At 38.1% G+C, this 26,146-nt stretch overlaps 1 protein-coding gene across 2 annotated transcripts in view; it reads left to right on the top strand.

The window, feature by feature from the left end:
• LOC127952901 (protein kinase C beta type) overlaps nt 1-14,502 on the top strand; it is a 117,448-nt gene extending 102,946 nt beyond the window's left edge. The window contains exon 17 of one of the 2 annotated variants that reach the window (XM_052551795.1): nt 12,489-14,502. In XM_052551795.1, coding sequence (XP_052407755.1) covers nt 12,489-12,647 — 159 coding nt within the window. In that variant the 3' untranslated portion in view covers nt 12,648-14,502. Of the gene's footprint in view, nt 1-4,965; nt 7,424-12,488 lie in introns of those variants that run through there. The other variant, XM_052551794.1, reaches the window with a different exon arrangement.
• Nucleotides 14,503-26,146: the final 11,644 nt, after the last annotated feature.

The following is a 26,146-nucleotide window of genomic DNA, read 5'->3' as shown; positions in this document are numbered from 1 at the left end:
AACTCTAAAATGACTTGGATTATAATTTAGATTTAGTTTATATTTAGGTTTGTTTTGTATTGTAAAATGTGTCCCCAAAATATTGTTAAGTAGGTACACACACATAAATATTAATAAAATACTTGTATAAATAATTTAAAAAATACAATAAAAATTGATCAAAAGCGACAGCAAAGACATTTATAAAGTTATAGATTTCTATTTCAAATATATATGCTGTTCTTTTGAACTTCCTATATATATATATATATATATATATATATATATAAAATGTACCATGGTTTACCCAAAAGCATATACATATACTATTTAATATACTACATTATAGTATATTAAAACTGAAAAAGATTATTTAATTTTTTTTTAATATTTCATATTGCGGCAAACTTGGTGAAAAAAGTACATAAAATAAATAAATGAATAAAACGTGTATGCGTGTGTGTATATACAGTATAAGGTCTGGTCTCTCTAGAGACTGTCACTCTAATAAATATATTGTAAATGACTGTGGAAAAAAGCATCTTATGGCTTAAGCAAGTAAAGTCTTGTGGAGCCATCAGGACTCCATCATCTCACGCTGGGGTCCAGCTATGGTCTTTTGAACAGGCTTTGCTAAGAGTGAAGGTTGGAGTGCAGAAATGACAACTATGGGCTGTGTGAGCGTGATGCTCAGTAGCTTTTGCTTTAAAGAATATTATTCTCCCTTTTATTCCCTCCTTCATCTCCATTTGCAGCAGTCACTCAGAGATATGAGCGAGCAGAGGGAAAGCACTTTTTCTCACAAATAACAGTAGAGTGTGTCAGAGAAAAAAGGTCTGTGTCAGTGAGCAATAGACGCATGTGTGAGAGATAGAGAGAGTTGTAAATGGACAGTGTTTAGCACAGTGGTCCTCAGACAAGCCGCTTGTCACATGTGTGTCTATAATAGTAAGGGCTATTCACAGTGGATGTGGCCCTCTGATGCTAATGACTGTGGACAGGTGATTTTTAAGAGGACACCAAAAAGCTTTTCCCTCAATTTTCAGGGGCCTGTGAGATGCAGGTCGTTCGACTCTCTGTGGGTTCACTTGCCTAGGTGGCATACGGCATGTATGGCAGCGAGCGAGCAGATCCATAAGTCGCATTTAGAAATACTATGCATCTGCGGCGGGGCGACAGGGGTCAGGTGGCTGCTGCATAAGACCATTAATTGAGTTTAAATTAGAGGGGCTTCTGAATGCAGAGGTACACAGATGTTCCACGGGGTGATTTAATGGTTCCCACACACAGATGTTATGCCTCAGTGCTCACACTGTCTGTCACTCTGTGTGTGTGTGTGTGTGTGTGTGTGTGTGTGTGTGTGTGTGTGTGTGTGTGTGTGTGTGTGTGTGTGTGTGTGTGTGCGTGTGTGTGTGTGTGTGTGTGGCAGTTTAGTATCTAGAGGGAGTGAGTAAACTTGGCAAGAAAGTCTGAGCTTTGATTGCACCTCTGTCTTATATAAGATGTATTGGTTGTAAATCATTCACATGGTAGTCAGAATCCTCTTGCTGAAAATGCAGAGGCACATCTAAAGCTATTGTGTTTGCTGCCAGGTCCACGCTAAGGATTCTGGGCTAATGGTACAGTCAAGAAAATGAGGTCATTTCATGGTGTATGAAACGGGGCTTTTAAAGGCTCAAGCTTTTGTTGGGCTGCCCAGTGGCGTAGGGAGTGTTCATTTAAAGGGGTTTGGTCTTACTAATGCTTCTGTTTACCTACTGTAGAGTTCAGGTAGTCTTAAGGATGTGATAAGTGATCATTTAACATGTTTCTGTAAACCTTAGTTAAAATCATGCAGTGAGGGATTATAAACTTTTTTGTGCAATTTTATTATAAAATATGTATAAATGCCTGTGTGTATACACTACGCTTTTTTTTTTATTAATATTTTTTTATCACCAAGGATCCATTAAATTGATCAAAAGTGGCAGGAAAGACATTTATAATGTTACAAAGTATTTATATATCAAGTGCAGTAAATGCTAAGATCTTCTTTAAAAGCATAAAAAAATCTTACCGACTCAAACATTTGAACGGTAGTCTATGTCACACACTGAGGTGAGAAATGAGCGCTCTGTACTGGATTAATTCATTCTAGATTATGATTTATTCACATTAGTTTAAGTGCTACCACGTGGAATTAATCAACTGTTTAACTTTCTGTTGCATAGGTCCATTATTTAATTTTCTTTTTCTTTTTTTGTAAATATTTTTAAGTTCTCTAAATGTAATGCTGTAATGCTGAAAATATGTGGAAATGGGGGAAAAAATAGTATATTGCGACCAGTTTTGTGCAAGTAAATTTCTTTCATTCTGAAGGAGTTGTAGTGAATGGACCCAACGTTGATTGCCCACCCATTGTGCTCATTAGAAGCAGAACCCTATATACAATAGACTTACACAAGGTCTTCACTCTGATTGGTGGAAACGATGAACTCCTGTTAAGTGGAAAGCTTGTGATTTTGTCCTGTGCAGTATGTTATATGTTTGAACGCATCATATCTGATCTACAGTGCTGGTGTTGATTCTCCAAAATCACAAAATATGCAGCTACAGTATGTTGTTTTAAAATAGTTCATATGTTGAACAGTAATATGCATAACATTTTCACCACTTGCTAGTTTTTCCTCTTTCATTGTTGCTGCTCCAACTGTATTGTTTGTCAAAGGAGAGGTTGCAGAGATACCTCATCATGGGCCAGAGGTTGAGAACTGGCCAGGTTTGGAATATTCTGAGGGTTTGACTTTGCTTCTGAGTCCTATTCATGAATATTGCATGACGGGCAGTAAAAGGTGAGTTTTGATATCGTACTGGACTGCCACTGATCAATGCTCTCCATGTAAAGGTGTCCTCACGTGTGAACAGTACAAAGGATTTCACCCTCATTTACAGATTCGCTTGCATGGACTTACCTGTTTCTTACCATGATGATGAGCGAGCTATTTAAATGTCACTGGAAGTGCGATAGAACATTGGAATTTCAAAAGCTGACATTTGAACTGAAATGTATGTGTTTGTGGTGGCATTAATTCTGTTGTTATTGTTTTCACTGTTGTTGTTGTTTTCAAAAGCATCATGAATGACACCCTAACACGCCATTGACATCTGGAACATATTTCTGTATCAGTATGAGTGTAAAGGTCTCACACATGCCTCCATGAATTCATATTTTTCCAAGTTACACCCAATGCCATGATGGAAGGACCAGTTTCGAGCTTCTAATTCGGCTAATGTGAATTCCCATTTTGGTGCAACTGGTGGACCATTGAAAAAATGCTGGTCTGTGTGCTTCATTAGATTGGTTCTGTTATCATTTACTCAACTTGTTGTTCCAAACTTTGACTTTTGACTTTTTTTGTGGAATGCATTAGAAGATATTTTGAATAATGTTCTGGTTGCTCTTTTACAGTGAAAGGGGACTGAATCTGAAGCTTTGAAGAAAAAAAAAAGATCTAAAAGCACCATAAAATGAATAATATGCAACTCATGCACTATTTTTCATGTGGCTTCGGATGCAGTATGATTGCTTGATGAATAGACTGAAGTCATTATTCACTGATAATCTTCCCCTCCAGTGAGCTGTTAACCACTGCAAACAGATCTCTGAGTCAGTCAGCCTGTCAGTTTTCTACTCTCTCCTCTATCTTCTTCAAAATAAATAAAAGATCTGACTGAAATTATTATTTATACATGAATCAGACATCATTACTTTTCAAGTGTTTTCAATGAAGTCAAGATTTTCTGTGAATAATGAGTTAAATTTGGGTCTGTTTCTCTAGAGATCATATGGCTTCAAATATAGCACTTTAAGCTGTATGGACCATCTGTTTCTGTTTGTTTTATGGTGCTTTTTGATGTTTTAGAAGAAGGTATTGCTTTCGAATGACATGAATGGGAGTAAATCATGACAGACTTCAATTTTTTGGGAGTATACTCTTATAAATAAAGGTTTCTTTATTGGCACTTATGATCCCTTGAATTACCTTTAACATATATGGAATCTTTCCATTGCACAAAAGGTTATTTTTAGTTGAAAAAGGTAGTTTTTCAAACTAAGAAATAAATGATTTTTTAAAGGGGTCATCAGATGGCCATTTTCAAGCAGCTGGTATTATTCTTTAGGGTCTTAAAAGACTTTAATATAGTTTGATAAAAATGTCTCAATAGTAGTATAAAACAACCCTTTTACCTTGTCAAAAACAGCTCTGTTCACAGCAAACCGTTTCAGTGCATGTCCCTTTAAATTCTAATTAGCTCTGCTCAACCCACCCCTCATTTCCGAGGGATGACAATCATTATCATATCCAACAACAAAAAAACCTCAATCGCTTAGGAGACATTATTGTCTACCCCTGCTCCAGTGTCTAACAATGGCGACTGTTCACAGCTCACTCAGGGCAGGTCAATGCTGAAACATTAGTGTCAATCTATAGTCGTGGGAGGGGCCTGGGTCTGTGTGACATCAAACATTCAAAAATCTAAGAACAGCTTAATTTGAGAAAAGGGTTGTCATTTATCAGGATTTTAAAAAAGCACTGGATGGATTGTTATCATTATAGGGTGGTTGTGTACACACAACATGCAGAAGTGAATCTTGCATCCAATGACCCCTTTAAGAACTGTCCACTAAAAGTTTCTTTGGGTAACTCAGAAAGGTTCTTATATGGAACCCCTATGAAAATTCCCTTTTGGAACCTTTATTTTTAAGAGTGTAAACAATCACCCAAAGCTATTCCAGCAGGCTTTATGGACAAACAGTATGCTGGTCTATTCATCAGTTTATCCATGTATCCAGAACTGCTGTTCAATAATCTACAGTACCTGTCACAGCCCTTCCATTCACATCCATTCTCATACTTTTATTTGTTCTCTTTTACGTTCTACTTGACCATGTTCATCATCCCCCATCCATTACATGCCTCTCTTCTTCTTCTCTCCCCCCTGCAGTGTGGCCGGGATGCAGAGAACTTTGACCGCTTTTTCACCCGCCATCCACCGGTTCTCACCCCTCCAGACCAGGAGGTCATCATGAACCTCGACCAAGACGAGTTCGAGGGCTTTTCCTTCATAAACCCCGAATACCCTGCCATGGAAGCCCAGAGTTAAGGGCGACCTCCTAAAACTAACCCAGCCCTCCATCAAACCCCCTCTTCATCAAACCTTCTTACGTTTATGTATCATACACTCCATAAAACAGGCATGTGTATGTATATAAACAGCCATGCACAAAAACTAAGCCATCTATATACATATGCATGCGAAACTTCGATATCCGTAGATTAGCCTTTCACTACATCCCATTGAGTGTGTCCATGCTCAAGGAACGTTCGAATCTAAAGGCTGTCTTTATACTATTTTTTACTCTACAGCTTTCCTGAATGTGGTGTGTATTGCATAGCTCTCTTCGAAACTTTCCTCAGATGTGTGTGTGTTTCGGGCACCGCCAGTGTTCAGATTCAGCCATTTGCACTAAAGGTGCATGAATCGCATATGAGATGCACAATGGCTAGCCTCGCTCTCCTTGTCCAGCCTGTGACGGTGATATTCTACTGATTTTATACTCGAACCATTTTGCCTGTTTCAAAAAGAATGCGAACTCAAATGGTTTTTTGCATGACGATTTTGTTTTCCCTGAACTTTTACGATTCGTATGTCGTTAGTTAGCTCTGTAGTGAACCCTAGTCTTGCTTTAATCTCTGACTTGCATTGTACAGACAAGTAGATAACAGAAATCGACCAAAGTTTTTCTTTCTTTTGGAAGCATGAGTAATTCTTACTTTTTTTTTAGGATGCCTGTATCCTGTTTTCGTGTATGTATGGGCCAGTAGAGCTTAATGGATGTGCCTGATTGTGGTAGTGATATGCTTTTATTTATTTTTTTTGCCTGATCATCTCACACCATCAGCAAACACTCACCCATATGCAGGAAGCATGACTCCTGTGATGATTCCCGTTGGCTCTTCCTTGTTTAACCCTTGACTTCTGCTTAAAGGTCAGCCGGATTTTATCGAGAGGTATTTGACAGGCACATTAAATATCAACTACCTCCTGCTTGAGGCAATTACAGATTGAGACAGGATGAGAGAACAAGTGCTAATATCAATAACCATTTATTACTGACCCCTGTGTTAGATATGGATGTTTTTAATGGGTACAATCAGGTAGCATTTTTCAACATCATTGGGGTTTACAATGACAAAGAGATGAGTAGTCACCCATGGGTAATACCTCAGAATTATACCCTGGATTTCATTGAAGAGCTTGTGTATGAGCAAATTAGTCTAGTTGGGACGCATTGATATAGCTTCACTTCGCTTGAATGATTCCATCTTGAAACTTGTCAATAGAAATCCGCCGCATTATATTATGCCGAAACTTGTTAAGTGAAAACCCTGAAAGAATACCACAATGTTTGTGTGGAACATAATATCGCGTTTTAAAGGCGAATAGAAGAACAGGATATAAAGACGACAAATAATTTGCAGCACAATTAGCAGTATAGCTTTGGAAATAAAACATTTCAAGCGTGTAAACATTGCTCATAAGCGACAATTGGGGTCCGTTGAAGCTATCTGTTGTTGTGTTAATGGGCTGGTCAGTGCTTTAATATGGTATGTCCTAATCTAGCATGCTGAAGACTCCGATACGACAGACGGTTTAGAAACGCGAGCACTGTTCATGTCAGTGGTAACAGCAGCGAAGTCCCTGTGAGGAACTGATACCGTATCACTGAATGGAACTGGAAAGGCCACAAGAGCCACACATCCACAGAAACGGGTCAGATCCTCTCAGACATCAGAGTTCCCGGAGCGGTTATCCGTGCTGACTAGCGGCCAGTGGCTTTTATTGGAAACCACCGGGGCTTCATATCACATTTTCATCATAGGATTTCAGGGAAGGGATAACCTCTCTAAAAGGGTGAAGGTTTCCAGATATGTTGTGGTTTGCAGGATAAGACACTTTTGGTAAAAAAAAAAAAAAAAAAATGAAAAGTGCATTTGTCATTTCTGCCAAACCATATAACAAGCAGTTCAGTGTAGGGCTTTGATGTTATTTTTTAAGTGTCTTAAAATAATATAAGTGTCATTAAGTGTCTTAAAATAATATAAGCAAATAAAATATGTGTCAAATGTTCTTAAATGTCATGAATTTTATGTGGTCAGCATTGTAGATAAAAATAAATAAAAAAGAGGGATTTGTGTGTTTTCTATACCATAAAATGTGCATAGAAGCTTTATGCATGAATTACTGAAGACTAGTCTAGTGTTTTAGCGAGTGCTCTTGACCTTTCTTTGTTCTTTGCTTCATACATCCTCAATGCTTTTCTTGTGCCAAAGTATTTTCCACAAAAAAATAAATAAATAAATAAAAAACACGAGTATGCATTTAAATAAAACATCAATAAGCCTTTGTTTGGTTTTGCGTTGTTCCCTCATTGTAGTTTTGAGTGTATATAACCTTGAAATCCAAGTAATATGAACTCTGGAATCACAAAAAAACTGTTTTCTATTGTAAGACCCTGATGTGACATTTTATTCGATCACATAAAGCATTATTTATATGTGTTTCTGAACTGCTTGGCAGAGGAAGTCTTGTCAATTTGCTCAGAGCATCGCCCATATATAAAACCAACTTGGACGGTGTGCAGCACGTGCCCGCGCTAAGCTCTGCATATTTCATGCCTGCCACTTAACATGAGAACATTTCATCGTGTTCCACCACCATTCAGCCAATGACATATGGGAAGAACATACATAAGGGTGGTTGAAAACTAGACATGCTGCGAACGTTTATTGGGAAAATTGGGCCATAAAAATCAGCATGGGGGTCTCAGAGACCTTTCAAACTTGTTGTTTTTACATATATGCGGTTCACAGTTGAGTCTGGCGCTCCACACAAGAGTGTTAATTAATTCTGAATGTCGCAGCCTCAAATTAAATGAGTCGGTTAGCACGAAGTGTGTGCGGCTTATCAGCTGAAAACAGGTCAGCGTTTGATACTGCTGTTCTCTTCTTGCGCTGACATCAGCTCGCCGCTAATCCGCTCCTTTATAGAAAGCTCTGTGCCTTAGTATCGCACAAAATTACAGAATCACGATTGGAATTAAAGCCTTGCAAAAGAACACCTTGGATTTAAAGGAGGGTGTCTCTCGTCCTCTCTCTCCTACCTGAGAGCTTTTTTTATTATCGTTCCCTTCGGGGCTTTTGGTACAGCATGCATCTCAAACTCTATCTCTGTTATATATCTGTATGAAAAATTCAGATGGGCTCTGCTGAGGTACAAACGTCTCATCCTGGTATTCTCTGCGTCCGCTGTCTTCCACCACTGTTTTATATGTCCACGTGCATCTCAGCCTGTTTATGTGAACTGAGCTACTCAGCGCACCCGTGCTAATCTCATCTTGTCAAACAGACCTGTGTCTAATCAGCACAGAATGGCACTGGCCTGCATCAGCATGGCAAGCTAGCATGGATATTCCTGTCAACTGAGACCATTTTGGACCATCATTCATCTCTAATTAGTCTCATTTATCATTTAGCAATGCTTCAGGTTGACAAATATTTTGTCGGATGTTCTTTTTACACTCTTTGATCTGTTATATCCATTCTGATGTTAACGGTTTACACATTTTTTCAGTTCCTGGTACCCAGCGCTACACCTGTGCCCACATGCCTTCGACGGTCAATTGCCAGTTTAGGAATCTAAAATAATGTGTTGGAATGTGGTGACTGATCTAAATGACCGATGCTAATTTTACCGTTATCTTTTAGCGCTTTGAAGAATATATGTGAATATATGACCTTAAAATAGTTTTTTTGTTGTTGGTGGTGGTGGTGGTGTTCATTTAATATATTTGTAAATTCTATTGTCATTTTTAAATATTTTAGTTATATTAATAATGCACTTATGTTTCATAATTATTACATTTTTATTTCCAGATTTTTTTATGTTATTATTATTTCTTTATTCACTCACAATTCTGAAACTTTGTTATTTCCGGATTTAGATTTTTTTTATTTAAATAATTGTGTTTTTCATTATAATTAGATTTGTTATTATTTAACTATTTATTAATGCATATATATTTTTGTTTACATTCTTAAAATTCTGAAACTTTATTTATTTCTAGAGTTACATAACATTTAGCATCCTAGGCTCGTGGGCTGCCAGACTTTTGGACCCCACTGTATCTTATGATGCATCACACTTATACATGGATCCATGCAACCGTAGACAGATTTATAGACCCATTAACTCTGCAGAATAATTACTAGATTTAAAACTAGTCATTCAGAATCACGTCTGCGTTGACCTACAGTCCTGAGGTTTCCATGCCAATGCCCAGTGCCATTTTTCTCTGAACTGTTTGGCTCTTGAGAGCCCAGGTAATCTAGTGGCCTTCACTCTGGAGTAGTGGCTTGTGTGCTTCGCTGTGCTGTGGTGTGCTTGAACCAGCAATGGACATAAGGTAGGAAATGTGCTTCTGTTGTATCATATATCTTCTTCCTGTCTACTGTATTCTTTCTGTCTGGAGCTGTTTTTATCCATGTGTGGGGTGCCGTGAGATCTCAAACGCTCTCCTCTCTCACCCAGTTTTCTCTTGTGTGATGTGATCTGCATACCAATATTTGGAGTCATATGTCTTCTATGCGTCTGTGATCTTGGTTGTTTGTAAAACCTTTTTGCTGTGCTTTGACGGCACTCTCATCCCTCTTTCTGTCTTGCTCACCTGAAAGCGACTTGTCTCTGTTCTTTGTCATTTTAAGGTGCTGTGTTCATTGTGTTCAAAAAAGAGACAACACTGCCTTGCCGTTGTTGGTTTATTGTCTTCAAAACATACTGAATGTTTCTTTAATGTCGAGCGTTATGCTGCATAAAACAACTCTGCACTTCCCACAATTCCCTCAGGCCCACCATTGACCAGAAAGCTGAATTATTTAGCTGGAAATAATAACTTAACTGAATTGCATTGTTTTTCCAAGACAGGCTTCATTTTTGGCCTTATTATCCAAGCAGACATCCAACAGACTGTGATTAATTTGTGAGAAAGGTTAGCACTCGTGTATATACTGGGCCACCATGATTATTCTCTGTTCTTCTCTTAATGTCTAAAAGTCAGTGTGAACTGACCATTTGCAAGCAATTTTGCTTGTAGAATGTGACATATTTTCAAGTGAAACTGGATGTTCAACAAGAAAACAATTCTGAAATAGCCTGCAGCATTGGCAAAAAAGGAACATCATTTCTGAATAAGAGCAAGTTATTGCATTTTGATTAAAGATTATGAAACAAAAAAATAGTTTGGTTCAGAATAATGTGCACTGATGAATTGTTTGACCAGGAACATGCAATTAGAGAATCCCATTTCTTCCTCAGAGTAAAAAAGAAATACATTTTAATTGCATATCTCAATTATACTATCGGTCTTGCAATTCTTACGAATAAATTTGTAGCTGTCAGATTACTAGAAGTAGCCAAAATTGTGAGATATGAACCTTGTTTTTCCAATGGCATGGCCATTTGGAAATTTTATGGGTCTGGCTTCTTGAGTCATTTGCTTCTAGCTATATTTTTAGCTGTACAAAAGAGCTCGATTTACTGCTTGACATTGCAAATTGGCGTTTCTTATTATCTTAATTATGAACACACTGGTTTGTAGTGCACCCAGTTTTACTGCATGTTATTCTTCTTCTTGTTATATCAGTACAGCAGCTAATGAACCGGAAGTCTCGCACATTAACACAAATCGGCTTACTTCCGCTTTGAAAAGGTGGATAAAGTCAAAATTCCCATAAATAGTAGCATTTGTGCAATCTGGAGAAATGTACAAAATAGTGAGATGTAAATTGCAGTTTTGAGAAGCAGTCACAATTGCAAGATACGAAGGCAGAGTTATGTGTGAAATAGTCAAAATAGATATTTGTATATATTTATTTTACTCTGAGGCAGAAACAGGCTTCCATATTGACTTCATTGAACACTGCAATGTAGTGGTGTTCATTGAGAAATACCCCAACCCTATATCAAACACATTTCATAGCAACATAGCTTAGCGTATTTGTGTATTGGTACGCTATATTTGGGTCGCCGAAGCTTTCTTGCTCCACTGATGCTTAGCATACTGAGCACAACCCCTCACCCCACTCTAACGTTTCCTTTGCCTTGGTGGATTTACATTGCCAAGCAGTGCATTAACAATGTCTAGCCCCAGAGAAGGCCCGGTCCTCTCTCCTTTTCCCTGTTGTTTTCCCTCCATCTCTTCCACACCTTCTGTCACATTCCCTCCATCCCTTTCTAGCTAACTCTGACCCACCTTACCTCCTTTCTTTCCTTCTTTTAGTCTGTATCTTTCCCTCGCCGTCCTCCCACTCAGTGTGTGTGTGTGTGTGTGTGTGTGTTCTCTGAGCCAGGCTGGCTCTTCCCTCAGGCGCGCTGGCACACAAGGCCACAGCAGGAGTAGCGCAGCAGAGAGGAATTCTCCCAGTAAGAACAGGCCTTTGGGCCTAACAAACCGTCTGCCCCTTTCATTTAGACTCTTCTCACAGAGAGAGACCGAGACAGACATACATGCGCTTTAGCATCTCATAAAAGAAACGATAGCGCAGTGTGTCAGTGCAGCGAGCCGTCTCCCACAGAAGCTCTGGATGGAGACCGTCAGTGAGATATGAGTCTCATCAGTGGCCTGGGCGTCTTTTTAAGTGCTTGCGTGTTATAGCTTCTTCTCTTGAAGTGGAATGCCTTCTTCTTTGGCAGATAATTCCTCTTAGCCTTTAACACGGATGGGCTTTTTTTCCTAAAGTCTACTTTTCATCAGCTTCTTATTTAATGTGGATAATTGTGGATTTTAAAGGGACAGTTAAGCCGAAAATGAACATACTGTCTTTATTTACTAGCCTCATGTTAATCCAAAGCCATATGCACATGCCATAATGTGAAATATTGTTACAGTTTATACTGTATTTTTGTACAAATACACACAGCCTCGGTAAGCATAAGAGACTTCTTTCAAAAACATAGAAAAATCTTACTGAACGGTAGTGTGTAAAATTTTTTATCTTGTGCTGTCACGCTCCAAAAATATCCTTTCTCATAATCCAAATATTCGGAAGTCACACAATAGCTTGGACGTCTGACATCATAACATCGTTTCGTTAGAAGACACCTGAAAACCAATGCTGTTCGGTGTTGCTGACTTCCGATATGAGCGATACTTTTTAATGTTGCATTTTTGGTGTCTTTGGAGCTTGATAGATGTGTCCACATGGCAAAAGCTGCATTAAGATTCTTAAAAAATGTCCTGACATTGTGTTTCAGTAGAGAAAATAACATCACACAGGTTTGTAACAACATGCAGACGAGTAAATATTGACAGAATTGGCATTTTTGGGTCGACTACCCCTTTAAGATCCCTTTAAGCTGTAAGTATAGTTGTAAATACAGCTAACACCCCTCTTCTTTCTCTTTTCCAGCGAAACAGCCGAGATACTTGCAACTTTGACCGGGAGTTCACAAAAATGGCCATCGAGCTCACGCCCACCGACAAGCTGTTTATCATGAATCTGGACCAGGACGAGTTCCTGGGGTTCTCCTACACCAACCCGGAGTATGTCAATCCCGCTCAGGGTTAATCGAGCGAGCGTCCTAGAGACTGCTGGTCGTGTATCTCTCTGTCTGCCTGTATGTGTGTGACATGTATGCTCAGGGTTCGTGGAAGCTCACTCGTATTACTGTAACAGGATTTACCAAAGGGCTCAGGTGGACCACCTCAGTATATAGCTGTGAGGTGTTCGGACATGTTTCCAAGGGGCCAGAGGTTTCACCCCAAGTCAAAGGTTTCCCTCTTCCTGGCTTTCACACTTTCAGGAGAGCCTGTAACCCCCCAGCTTCACGAGATTGCGTTCAGTGGTGGGTGTTTATACGGTGGTAAACGTGGCCTATGCAACAAACGAGGAACAACCACGACTAACCCCGAGTGAGCAATTTGAAAAACAACAGTGCCGCCTTCAATTATTTATTAGCGGTTCATTATTTTTCCCCCTGTTTGGTCTCTATTTGAGCTGAGCTAATGTTTAATTCACTGGCTTAAACCCATTATACCAAAGTATTATTACCTCCCACACATGACTTGAGCCGGCGCTCCTGTGCGAAGTGCTGAATCCCTGGCAGAAGTGTCCACACTGTTGTGACATTCAGGGAGAGGGAACAAGGAAGAAAAAAAAATGTCAAGATGGTTGCAAAGTGAAAATGTCATTATCATTCATAACGCTGTATTTCAGGAAGGATTCATATCACTGGGTTCGGGGAGAGTGGAGATTTGTTAAAGCTACTAGTTCATATTTCAGGATCCTCGAGGATGAGGATTAGAAACAGCCGGGTAGATCAAACGCAGTTGACGCCGTCTTGCAATACAGAATTCAAATAGTACATAACTGTATCTATGCACCTTGTAGAAAACACAATGTGCCATTTTCCAAGGGACTTCAGCATCCCTGCGATTTCAAATGCTTAATTTGCATGATTGCAATAGTTTGTTTATCCTCTAGGCATAATACTTTTGGATGTATCTATCAGTCAGGCGAAAAAGACTCTGGTTTTCAATCACGGAAAAATCATACTCGCATTTCCGAACGCTTGGTCTAGATCAGTCTTACATAGCAATGTGATTTGTGTAAATAATGTAACTAAGCACTTTCTGAAGAGAAAAAAAAAACATATTTCTTAGCTACCTTCTCATTCGTTTAAAATATAAAAGCATACTGTTATTAAGGTTTTGCATGTTTAGATTTATTATCACTACACATTAATGGCTTGTAATTTTTCCCCTGCATCATCTTGTTTTTTGTTTTTTGTATGTAAACATATTCATGTGTCTCCAAGATCCCTGGGCAAACCTCTAATGAAAATGACTTTGAGATTAGATACACATAAATCGATAGCCTTCCCTCTCCTGAATAAGCGGAGCCGGATTGATCTGTTCTGCCTACTCTTGTACACATCCCAACATCTCTAGTGCTGTGTGTGTAGCGGTGCTGTCTCTGTGAGGTGAATAGTTGCAGTGTTTTGATTGGGCTTAGTGTCACTAGCCTTCATTTTATACTCACCGTGTGGCTGCGATCCCATAATGCTGTCCGAGACCCGTTTGCTCCATAGAAAGTTAAGCTGCTGCGTATCGATCGGACAATTATCAAAAAGAGAAATGAAAGGCATATATCAGTTGACACTGTGGAGCGTGGGGTGAGTGCGAGGTGATTTAGAAGGAGAATTTCGTGAGCTTAAAGGTGCAGAGCGTCTGCTTAATTGCCAGCCGAACAGTTTATGACTTCGAGGTCAGCTCCAGGGATAAAAGATACAAGGTCTCAGAAGCCACAAACACATAGATACTGAATGAGACACTAGGTAAACCATTAAAGTTATAACTTATTGGTGTATTTATGAGAGAATATGTACTATGTTCTATTTATAATACAGATATTCAATGTAAAACTGTGGTTTTGTCTGGTTCCTGTGTTTGTGTGTGTGTGTGTTGACCAGAACAAAGTCTTAAAAATGTGGTGTGAGGACCTCAAGGGAAGTCTAGGGAGTCTGTGACTCTGGCTTCGAAACAGTGACAGTGTAAGATCCAGTTATTTAGTGTTGTGTTAATAATTTAAGTAACACTTCGGTATAGCGACCACTTTTCACTATTTACTAGTTGCTTATTAGCATGCCTATTATTCACATACTGGCTGTTTATTAGTAATTATAAAGCACATATTCTGCATGACCACATTCTACATCCCTAATCCTACACGATACCTAAACTTAACAACTACTTTACTAACTATTAATAAGCAGCAAATTGGGAGTTTGAGGCTGAAGTCATTAACAATCTGTTAATAGTGAGAATTAAAAAAAAATGTAGCCATAATTTCGTAGTATTTATAATAAATGTTACATAATATTCAGTGTTTATTCTCATTATATTATTCAATATTATATTATGTTATATATGAAAATTACATCTAAAATATATTAAATGTTATTTAATAATCATTGTTTTTTTTTCTCTTTTATATTATATTATATTATATTATATAAAGTGGGTCCCTTGCGTATTTGGGTGTTAGGGTTAGGGTTTACATATTTGCATATTTGCAATTTTTTATATTAAATTGAATAGATATCATTAATGGACATCAAGCAGCTCATTCTTGGGGTTATTTAAAAATAAATAAATATCCTGACATTTATTATCATAAAGTTTGTTTGGATTTTGACCATTTAGAGAAAGACTAGAGATGTTTCACAGTTTTCTTTCTGTATAGCTTTGGTTTTGTGGTTTTAAATATTTTTCTTTTCTTTTCAGAAAGCAATGAATAGTTTTTCTCTCTTGTAAAAGTTTGACAATATGTCTAAATGGTTCATAAATAATTTGCACTTAAGCTGAACTTCTGCATTTCTAATTACACAGCTAGTTAATTAAATAAAATAGACAATTTTCTTGTTAACATTGGGTTCAATGGAGTCACATCTAAATTGGCTCTGCAAATTCAAAACAGCACATAGTGTGTTTGTGTGTGTGTTCACAGCACTTGAGGTATTAATATTTGGATGACTCACACAAACATACAGTATTTGCAGGCATGTGAGACGCTGTGGCCCCTATGAGTGTTTTGCTAAGCACAAGATGCTATCTGCCAAGGAAATGTCTCATCTTATCAGCCGCTGAAATTCATGTTTGGGAAATGAGATGATGCGACCGGAGTCATGGGCAATCTGTGGACGCAAATGATTCCCCTGCCCCGCTGTCACTCAGAGCTGACTCCCACATGATGTGATCCTTCAAGAAGATCTCTCTCACCCGCGTCCAGCACTCCAGACTGGGACAAAACAAAACGGTATAAACAAGAATGAGAACCATTACCTCAAATCCTCCTCTTCCTGTCAAAATCATTATGATACTATAATGTGTGTACAGTATGTGCATGAGAATATGGAGGTTTGATTCTCAAAATGTCATCTTGGTGTTTTTTCTGAGGCTCGGTGCTGAATGAGCATTTTTGGAGGAGCTTTCATTGTGACAGCTAATGAAATGATTTGCCTTTGACAACAGCTCATTATGTGCCTCAAAGGCATTGTCTGGGACTGCTGTGTTCTCATCTTTTCTTTTTTTTCTCTCTTACTGTTTTTTCACCCCCTTTAGAGTTTATATGTATGTTATATCCAATTAAAATCATCCCCCATGACAAAGAATCTGCCATCTGAAAGACCGAACTTGGCATTAAAAAAATGGAACATATGGACGAAGACAAGACGGCAAAGCAAAGCTTGCTATGGAATAATAAGATTCATAATGACTACATCCCACAAGTCATTTATCAGCATATCATTTGAGAGAGATTACTCCCCACTTACTCGAGCAATCAGCTCGGCACATCCACAACAGATACTAATGTGCATTCAAGTCCTCCTGGGAAGTTTGTATTTACAGGTTGGGAAGTTGTAATTACAATGTCACAATGTACAAGTCACTTTGGTCGGCTCAAGATGTACCTCTTCCACAAAAACCTTAGCTGAACTATTCTACTAAATTATAAATAAAGAATGTGCATTAGGTGTGTTTTTGCTTTTTTATGTTCTAAATTAATTTATGAAGGTGTTGTAAATTTGATTGTTAGATGCTTTATCATAACTATAATACTATTGTATTTTGTATATGCAATTTAGCTAGTTTTATTATAATTACAATATATATATATATATATATATATATATATATATATATATATATATATATATATATATATATATATATATATACACAATATATATATATATATATATAGGTTTTTTAAGGCTTCCGGTGGCATCACAAACCAGCTCATTATACTTCTTGATATTGGAAACAAGTATTTCTTGTCTAATTATTTCATTGTATTGTTTTTACAAACACAACGTAGCGAAATTGTTTTACCATTTACCACACTCTGCTATTTTTTCAAGATTTTTACCTTTAGTTGCTAATGAACCAGAAGCACCAGAAGCTGCTTTAAAGCATGCCTCCGAGGTTAGTAAAAACAAGGTGATATGCAGGAAAGAAAGCCTGAGGTATTTGTGGAGGAGAGGATTCACTGTGCTGAATAAATAGATTTGATAAGAAAACAGTTCGTCATTTAATGTATCAACAGTCTATAGGCTAATCTTTTACATGTTAACCATTGGCTTTTGATTGAACTATTTTTAGAGTTTACACAGAAAAAGGCTGTTTTGTCACAGGCAATTTTTCAGGTTTGTTCTCATCGATTCCTATGGTATCCACAAACAGTGACTGACTGACTGTTGCACAGCTCTGGCAGATATTCAGTGGCATCAAGGCAGTATTGTGATTGGTTATCAAGGCACAAGTTGACCATTATGCCTTCCATAAAAGTAGAGCCACAAACCTTGGTATCTCCCAATAATAAGACCATCTCTGTCACAAGTCTTGCACATTCACTTAAAATGTGGCTTCTATTTTGCAAAATAAGTTGGATATTGACTGCCATATTTTCTCACCTCGACACACCCCCAACTATGAAACTCTGTGGGAAACAAATGTGGGAAACAAGTAAGTTTAGCTTAAACTCACGATAAGAATCTTCACAAGTTCAGGTTCTCAAATGAAACCCAAAAATACAAACTTTGAATTTTGGCTTGCACTTCTGTAACCACACCAAAAATGTAGCATGAAGCACGTCAACCATTTTAAACAGATGAACACCCTCTGGCTCAGCCTTCTACAGTAGCTATGCCCTCGTTTCTGAATGAGCTAGACAGAGATTGACAGATCTGATTGGAACACTCTACAAATTTTGTCTGGGATGCTCTATGTTTACACTTTTGGGAAAAATGAATGGCAAGTTTATAGTAAGGGCGTAAGATAATAATTTTTTTGACAAAATCTTACAAACCTTTTAAAGAAAGTTCTAAGATTCCCTCTTTTATTTATGACTTTGCTCATTACTTCATTCTTAAATATGATCAGTGTCAATATATCCGCACCAGGTCAGTCACATTCTCACTTCGTCACATCTGCTAATGCTAATCTGCTAATTGCTAATATAATTACCTGCACAGCCTAGCCTCTCTTGTTTTACACATAGTAACCGCACAACCACTATAGGCAACGTTTCTTTTAAGCATCACAGTGCATAGTGTCTTGTGCAACGGCCCCCATCCATCCTCTAATGACACCCTAGCAGGCCCCTGCAGCGAGATTTACAGACCAACAGACGCGCCCCTTCTCCTGCTTTTTGTATAGGATGTAATTAAAGCGGTGTCGGGTGCATGGTGTGTGTTTTAGCGTGCATTATATCCCAGCGGTGGCTTCCCTCCCACTTCCCCCACCCCCCCTAAATGCCCCTCAATTCTCCCAGCAACTCCCCGTGCAGCGAGCAAACAAATGGAGAAAAGCCGCTATTGATTTGAATTCGTTTTGTTCTTCCTCAATTAGTGTTCTCTCCTTGTGCTGTTTGTTCTCGCTTTTAAAAAAAAGATCCCTAATTAACTGCAAAACAATTTGCTCTCTCGCACATGGCAAACACCAAAGCGCAGAGATATTCTCCTCCACAGAGAACACTCGTTCTGAAGAAGAGGAGAAAAAAAAGACAAAGGCCCGGCATTTATTTCATTCATTGGATCTTAGAGAACGTTTAGGAGAAATGCATGACGGAAGGATTTATTGGATTTGGTAGCACTTTCCTACAGAGACGTGGAGAGAGAGGGAGAGTCATGCATTTTTTCTTTTCTTTTCTTTAATTGTGATAAGTGGTCCGGCTGTCCTGTCGTACAGAGGTAAAACAATTTAAAAAGCAATCTCCTGTTTTAATGAAAACAAGCATGCAGGCCTCGCATGGAGCTAATGAAGCCGGGAGAGTTATTACAGAGGCTCCAGGGATCTTCCACACATCCTGTGTAGTCATAGACGTGGTGTGGAAGGGGAGGGCTTAGTACACGTAGATGAAAAATGGAAATCAGGAAAAGCGTGTTCATTCACCTATTTCTATTTGCAACACACTGCACAGGAGGCAGCAACATTGCTCAATGCTATTACTTGAAATGTATTTCTCGGTAATGATGTGGTAGTGTATTGTAGCTTCTTAGTGAAACTATAGTGATTAGTAGCTGGGTAGCGTTAAATGAAATTCTTACTGCAATAAAAATGTGAGTTCAGTATTCTCCAAATGAATTTTTTTCTCTGTGCAGAATATAAAAGCAAACAAAAATAGATGTCCAAAAATAAATCAATAATGTTGAAATTTCTCGGAAACATGATGATGATTAGCTTATAGGTTGTGTATTCATTAAAGGGTTAGTTCACCCAAAAACGGGATTTCTGTTATTAATTACTCACCCTCATGTCGTTCCAAACCCATAAGACCTTGTTTCATCTTCGGATCACAAATTAAAGTATTTTTGATGAAATCCGAGAGCTCAATGACCTTCCTTCCATGGACAGCAACACAACCTAAATGCTCCATGGCTCAGAAAGGTAGTAAGGACATAAGTAAAAAAAGTCCATATGACATCAACGGTTCAACAGTAATTTTACAAATCTGCAAGAATAATTTTTGAGCCCTAAGAAAACAAAAATAATGACTTTTTTCAACAACAACAAAAAAATCTCCTCCAAATCACATATTCTATGGAGAGTACCATGACGCTACGCACATGTTCTACATCAGCAGTATCCTGCTCATGTGTGATTTATATGCAGAGCTACTCTCTTTTCATTTGCACATAAAAAGTATTCTTGCAGCTTTGTAAAACTACGGTTGAGTAATTCATGATAGATTTTTCATTTTTGGATGAACTATCCCTTTAGGTGATTAAGCTGTTTCCTCATAAAAGCAGATTATTATACTGAAGCTTCACCACTGACATCCATTCAAAAAATCAGGCCTCTCCTTCCTTCCCAGTGTTATGCATTATTTTTTAATTTTCTATATATTTTTGTCAACTTTATATGCTCTTATTTCAGCAGATCCTACCCTGAGTTATACGTCGCTAGTTGCCTGGTCTGCTTACAAAACCAGCCCAATTCCTATTCAAAACTAGCCCAATCGCATTCCAGGGGAAATTGGCTTTCAAAATCCAGGGACGGGGTGCCTTCAAAACGTGGCAAGAGTGTAAAACAAGCCCAGTTCTGCTATCTTGGTAACAAAACAGTGAAAATGTATAGCCTACTTTTAAGGAATTTCCAACTGTTAAGATATTGAAATGATAAAAATATGTTGTTTTTGTTGTTGTTAATATATATATATATATATATATATATATATATATATATATATATATATATATATATATATATATATATATATATATATATATATAAACATTTGAAATAAATTGGATTATTTCAAATAGACCAATTTGAAATAATCCAATTTATTTCAAATGTTTATGTCTCTTGGTTTGACATTGTAAAAAAAGAAAAAAGAAAAAAAAGTTTAAATATTTAAGGTATATTTCACATTGGGTTTAATTTGGCTCAATCATCAGGTAACTTGTTGAATAAATTAGCCTACTTCAGTGCTCAAAACTAATTGTTAGGACTCATCACATGAAACCTTCCTTAACGGTCTCATAGGAAGCTCATTCCTGAAAGGAATTTAGTTTTTCACTTTCACTTGGAACGTCCGAACAAGCAGCGTCGTCCTCTTCCTGCAGTGGCATTCTCTCTGCTGTCTAGAATCAGAACAAGGATTGATTGAAGACACAAGCTGAGTTTTGAATCGGGAGGAGCGGTTCCAGCATAAATGACTCACTCCATCACTCAACCTGATCCCAGAACTTGGGTGAGTACAAACAAACACATATTCTGTATACTCTTATGAATATTCCTGTGAAAGTCTCTTGACATGTATGACAACATACCGATATGAAATTTTAAATAAGTTGGAATATCTGAACTCATCACATCTCACTATATTCAACATATTGCACATTAGTAGGCTATTATTACTTTTCCATGTTTTCCAGGTACTTGTGACTAGTGACAATAAAGCGCTACTACTACTACGTATTTTCTCTAACATTCAGATTAACTAATTGTTTTCAGTAAAGTTATTTAAAGCTTAGCTAGAGACATTCTTTTGAGTAAGAATGGAGGTTTTTATCTCTTTGCTTCTCTGAGCATCATTATAGGTGCAAGATGGATGAAAGTGTTCTCCTCTCCTGCTGATGTGCTCTTTATATTAGAGGTACTTTATGGAAAGATGCTGTTCGTGGACGTTTTGTTCCTTTTCAGTGGCTCTTGCCCCTCCACTGCCCTCTCCTCCAGCAAACTCAATAATATGGCATCATCACGGACCCATTGAGAAGATTTAACCCAGACTGACTTCAGCCGCTTCGACAATCTGAATCTGCGCCTCCCCTTAAAACACAAGGGATCCGTGCGAGGTACAGAAGGAGAGAAACGATCCTTTCCGCTATTGTGATCAGTAATGAAACATCTGGGATGCTAATTACAGGGAGCCCTGGAACTGATAATTACTGGTGTTTTTATAGGGGTCTAGTTCATAACTCCCAAAATGATAACGGCGAGAGAATAGTAATTACTTGCCTTCGCACGCCCGTGTTTGTCAATCAGTGGTAATCTTCAAAAAGCGTGGTATCGCTTTGAGCCTTTGAATGATAAAAAAAAACACTCATCAAATATAGAAAACTTCATGGGAAACTTTTTATTCTATAAATATTTCCCCGAGTACAGAATGAAGAGATAAGTTATTCAGAAGGAATACACCAGCAGAAGCCTGGCTTTGTCTCTCTTTTTTCCCCCTCTCTGAGGAGTCATAAACTTTCCGGCACATTTAATTGGCGTTCTTCATGTTTATGTAGTTGTTCTCCGACAGCAGCTCGTGCTGAAGAGGCTGAGAGGTATAGCGAGTGCTTCCTGATCATGATCCAGCCTCTGATTATGTAAGCGTCCTTTCATCTCCTGCCTCTGTCTGAGCCTGTCACTCACCATCACTGTTCCCGTCTGCAGACCACCCTCTCTGTCCACGGCCCCCATCTGCCCTCCTCTTACGTCTCATATTCTTTTGTCACACCGGCGCGAGGGCTTTCTCTCTGCTCATCCTGAGACACTGGGACTTTGGTGTCTTCGCTGTGTGTTCCCAGGGGATGCTCGGAAACATTTTTACCTGTACATATCCTTTCAGCTCTTGCTCTTTTATCTTCGTGATCCCTTTCATCATAACCCTGTGCGAAGTGAGAAATCACTTCATTATAATCAAACCATTATAGCCATTAATCATCCAGAGGCGGCTGCATAGTGAAAAGTCGTAGTCTAACTGGGGAGTTCGTAATTAAGCATGCTGGAAAGTCGTAAACGTACAGAAATTCCTCTGCTTCTGAGAGTTTGTGTAATCTGACAGCTCTCACGTCAGATCCTCGGGGGGGATTTCCTCTATCAGTCTCAGTTTCGTGAGGAATTACTATCTGAATCTCCCAAGAAAAGCTAAATCAGACGACTTTTAGGTTTGGAGGCTTGCAAATTTGCATAGTGCAAGACATTTGTCCAATAGACTTCAGTCTGGGTGAGTAACAGAAGTGCAGTGCGTTGAATGGATTGTACTGAATCGGCTAAAAACACATCTCTTCCATCTTTATTTGACCCTCTAACTTTAGCACTCACTATTCTTATTCTATTCTTTATTCTTCTTTAAAAAATCTGTTTTCTTTTCATTTATTATACAATTAACAAAAGCACAAAAGACCTCTAACATTATTCTTTTTCTATTCTGTCTGTTTTCTTTTTATTTATTATATTATTTAAAAGCCCTTGCTACATGTACTGCGTTATGCTAACTGAGACTTGTTTTAGCACTTGTATATTATTGCTCTTTTGTTGATTGTTATTGCTTCCATTGTCCTTTGTTCGGATAAAAGTGTCTGCTAAATGACAAAATGTAAATGCAAATGTAATGTACTGTAGTTTAACAATATACAGACTGTTCAGCTGACAAAACATCTTTGAGAAAAAAGAAATCAGTGGACAAAAAACCCCGGAAAACGTTATTTAAAATTGTAAGCTGGTGAATATTATATTATTTAAAACCTTTAGTTCGTGACTGTAAGTCTATCAATCACTGCCTCACTTTTTTATCTGCGTTCAATTTAATGTGGTGTCTAACCTGACTAAAGACTAAGATCTGAACATTACAGACTGACCTCTTGGCTGAAAGCTGCAGGCTTGTAATGTTGGGGGTATAGTTGAGTAGATGGTGATCCCAAATTTTCAATATATCTAAAATTTGGCTTTATAACACTTACAGCTCAATAGTGGGTAGCCAACTATCTTCATTTGTTTGTTTATTTATGTTTCTGTTTCTTTCCTTTCTTTAAAGTTCTTTGATTAATATGAATACAATAATGAATAAAAGACAGGATATTGTGATTTCATGGGCCCTGAATGCTTTTCACACAACAGTTACCATTTAGTAAATCATAGATGAAATATTCTGAATGATCTTCAGTGTCCTGTGGAAAGATGGGAACATACTGAACTTTAAGCTTACCAATTCATTTTTTCAAAGCCAAAATAAGAATACATTTCTCATTTATTTTTATTGGCGGTTACTTCCTAAACTTCTACTGCACATAAACATTTTACATTTAAAGATGCAAAAATAAACACTATATTTTTTTATATAAAATGCATTTTAATGTAAAAAAAATGCATCATCAGTGTGAGTGTTTTGCTCTTTGAGGGTTGAGGACTGAGGCCTGGACACAAGTTTTGAGCTAAATAATCTGTTACTGCATATATAATTATTGTGGTTGGGCCCTGAAGCCTCTTTAGATGTTATATAATATATACTAGATTAAATAGGTACATCAGTGCTTTGTATTGTTTCTCTTAACACAATGCTTTTTCTTCTGAACAGTGGTGCAGTCCTCCTGTGGCCTGGCCTGCGATGCTCCACTGCACCAGAGGCTCTTCAGAAACATCATCCATTGCAGCTGACAAGGATGAATTTGAGCAATACTAGGGCATGTGTGTTTAGTCCAGGGTCAATGCACTCCACAAATGATGACAGACTCCATGGTTAATATCCATAACTGCAGTGGGCTCCATGCCTCGGTTGAGCCCTCCTAAGACCAAGGCAGCCTGTTGTCCTAAAGCTGCATGGGAACGCTGCATTTTTCGATGTAAATGCAAATTTAGCTCTGTTCTGTGAATGTTTGACCTTAATGAAGGTTAGAGTCTTTCTGAACCGAAGCTCTATTTAACATCTTACATAAAGTGTTTACACGGTGCAGCGCTGTGCGACAAAATTTGTCTCCGGTCCCCCTTGTTCTCTCTGCTCGCAGAATGAAGCGATTCTGAAGGTCTTTGATTGTGTGGGTGAGCAGAGGCTGCATTCCAGAGCTTTCAGCGAGCGCAGGCTCATCCGCAGGGCTTTACCTCACTGCTACCTGTGGCTTTATTTATCATGTTCACTCTGCAGTGACTAAAACTACTTTACAAGCCACAGCGCCGAATTAATGAAGGATCCTGACACAGGCACCTTCCCCCAGGGTTCTAAAAATAATTACCAAGATAAACACAAAGCAGTTTTTTTGTCTTTCCTTATTAATTATCACGTTACAGCAAATATTAAGGCTAACAGCACTTTTTAAACCGGTTTGTTTATGTTCATTACAGAGTCCATTTTGGGGCACTAATTGGAATGGGTACTGCTGTTCTCGGAGGAGATCTTCAAAGTGCCTCTGTAGAGCGTTTGCTTTAAACTGAGCTTCTCTCTATCCATTCCTCTGGCAAACCGGATGCGGACTGGCCTGCCTGCTGGTAATAGCACGGAGTCTTCATAAACTCTAGGTTAAGAAGGTGTTCATCACCACAATCAACCTCAGATGTATGGGGCTCCATGTGTAGTACGACTAATTTTATTGGCTGAATAAATTAGGTGACCAAAAAAAAATAAAAATTAATAATACTACCTAGTGGCATTCAATCAATTGAAAATTCAGCACTCCAAAAACTAATTTGGCCTCTTCATTTGATACTGTACAGCATGATGCCAGCAGTGCCACAGTCATGGGTTCAATGCCTATAGGGAATTTAGAAAGCAATATAAATGATATGCCAACTATTAATCCATTTATGTTTGAATAAAATTCAAATTTAAGACCTTACCTTACCTTTTGTAGACAAAATGCAACACCATGTCACAAAATGCATTAATGGTGACAATAAATATTTACATCTTTTAAAAAGGCTGTTCTAGATCTCACTCACATAAAGGGAAAGATTATTGCTGAAATGTTGTGACATGCAAAACCACTAAATTAGCCACTAAAATAAATCACACAGAAAATTCTGGGAATGCCAGTTTAGTTTTTCACTGTAAATTATAAGATGACTTTTTTTTTCTTTTACTGTTGCTGTATATATATATATATATATATATATATATATATATATATATATGCATGTCATTGAAAGATTGAGCATGTCCTGGTGCATTTAATTATTTATGACATTTAGGGTGCATTTTGTCCAAAAAAATGAGTTTCCTGTTATCTATTAAAAAATACCAAAGTTGTGTGAACAACAGGGAAAGAACTTTTTTGGTTTAAAATTCCGTGCTGACTTTACAATTATTTTGACAAAATGCCTTCTGTCTTTCTGTGGAACTTCTCCCTCAGAACTACTTCTATCACAGAACTAGTCGCTGGCTGCAGTCTTTATGCAGGCCTGAAAAAAACATCAAAAGAGAGCAGGAATAGCTTGGTTATCCAAATGACATTGTATTTTGCTTTTCTGTTCCTTTTCCCCTTCCCTCTGCTCCTTCTCGTTGCCCTCAGCCAGTCTTCATTTGTGTCTTTTTACTCAACTTTTCCTCCCCTCACATCTTCTGTTTCTCTCCATACTAATGGAAAGAGAGAGTTGAGAGTTACCTGTGCTGGGTCCTGCTTCTTTGCCTCTGCCTGAAGTAATTTCTATGCTAATGAGACTCTCAATAAGATAAGACTGTCAGCAAGGGCTGCTTCTCCAACACAGACTTTATGATGAGAGAGGGGCTGCCGGCTTTGCCCTCTGTGTCTATCCGTTCATGTGGATATTTATCTTTTATTCATCCACTTTCATTCAGATTCT

The sequence above is a fragment of the Carassius gibelio genome, chromosome B3 (assembly GCF_023724105.1).
Source record: "Carassius gibelio isolate Cgi1373 ecotype wild population from Czech Republic chromosome B3, carGib1.2-hapl.c, whole genome shotgun sequence".
NCBI lineage: Eukaryota > Metazoa > Chordata > Actinopteri > Cypriniformes > Cyprinidae > Carassius > Carassius gibelio.
The sequence above is the reverse complement of the archived record's forward strand: the minus strand, read 5'-3'. Positions and strand labels throughout refer to the sequence as shown.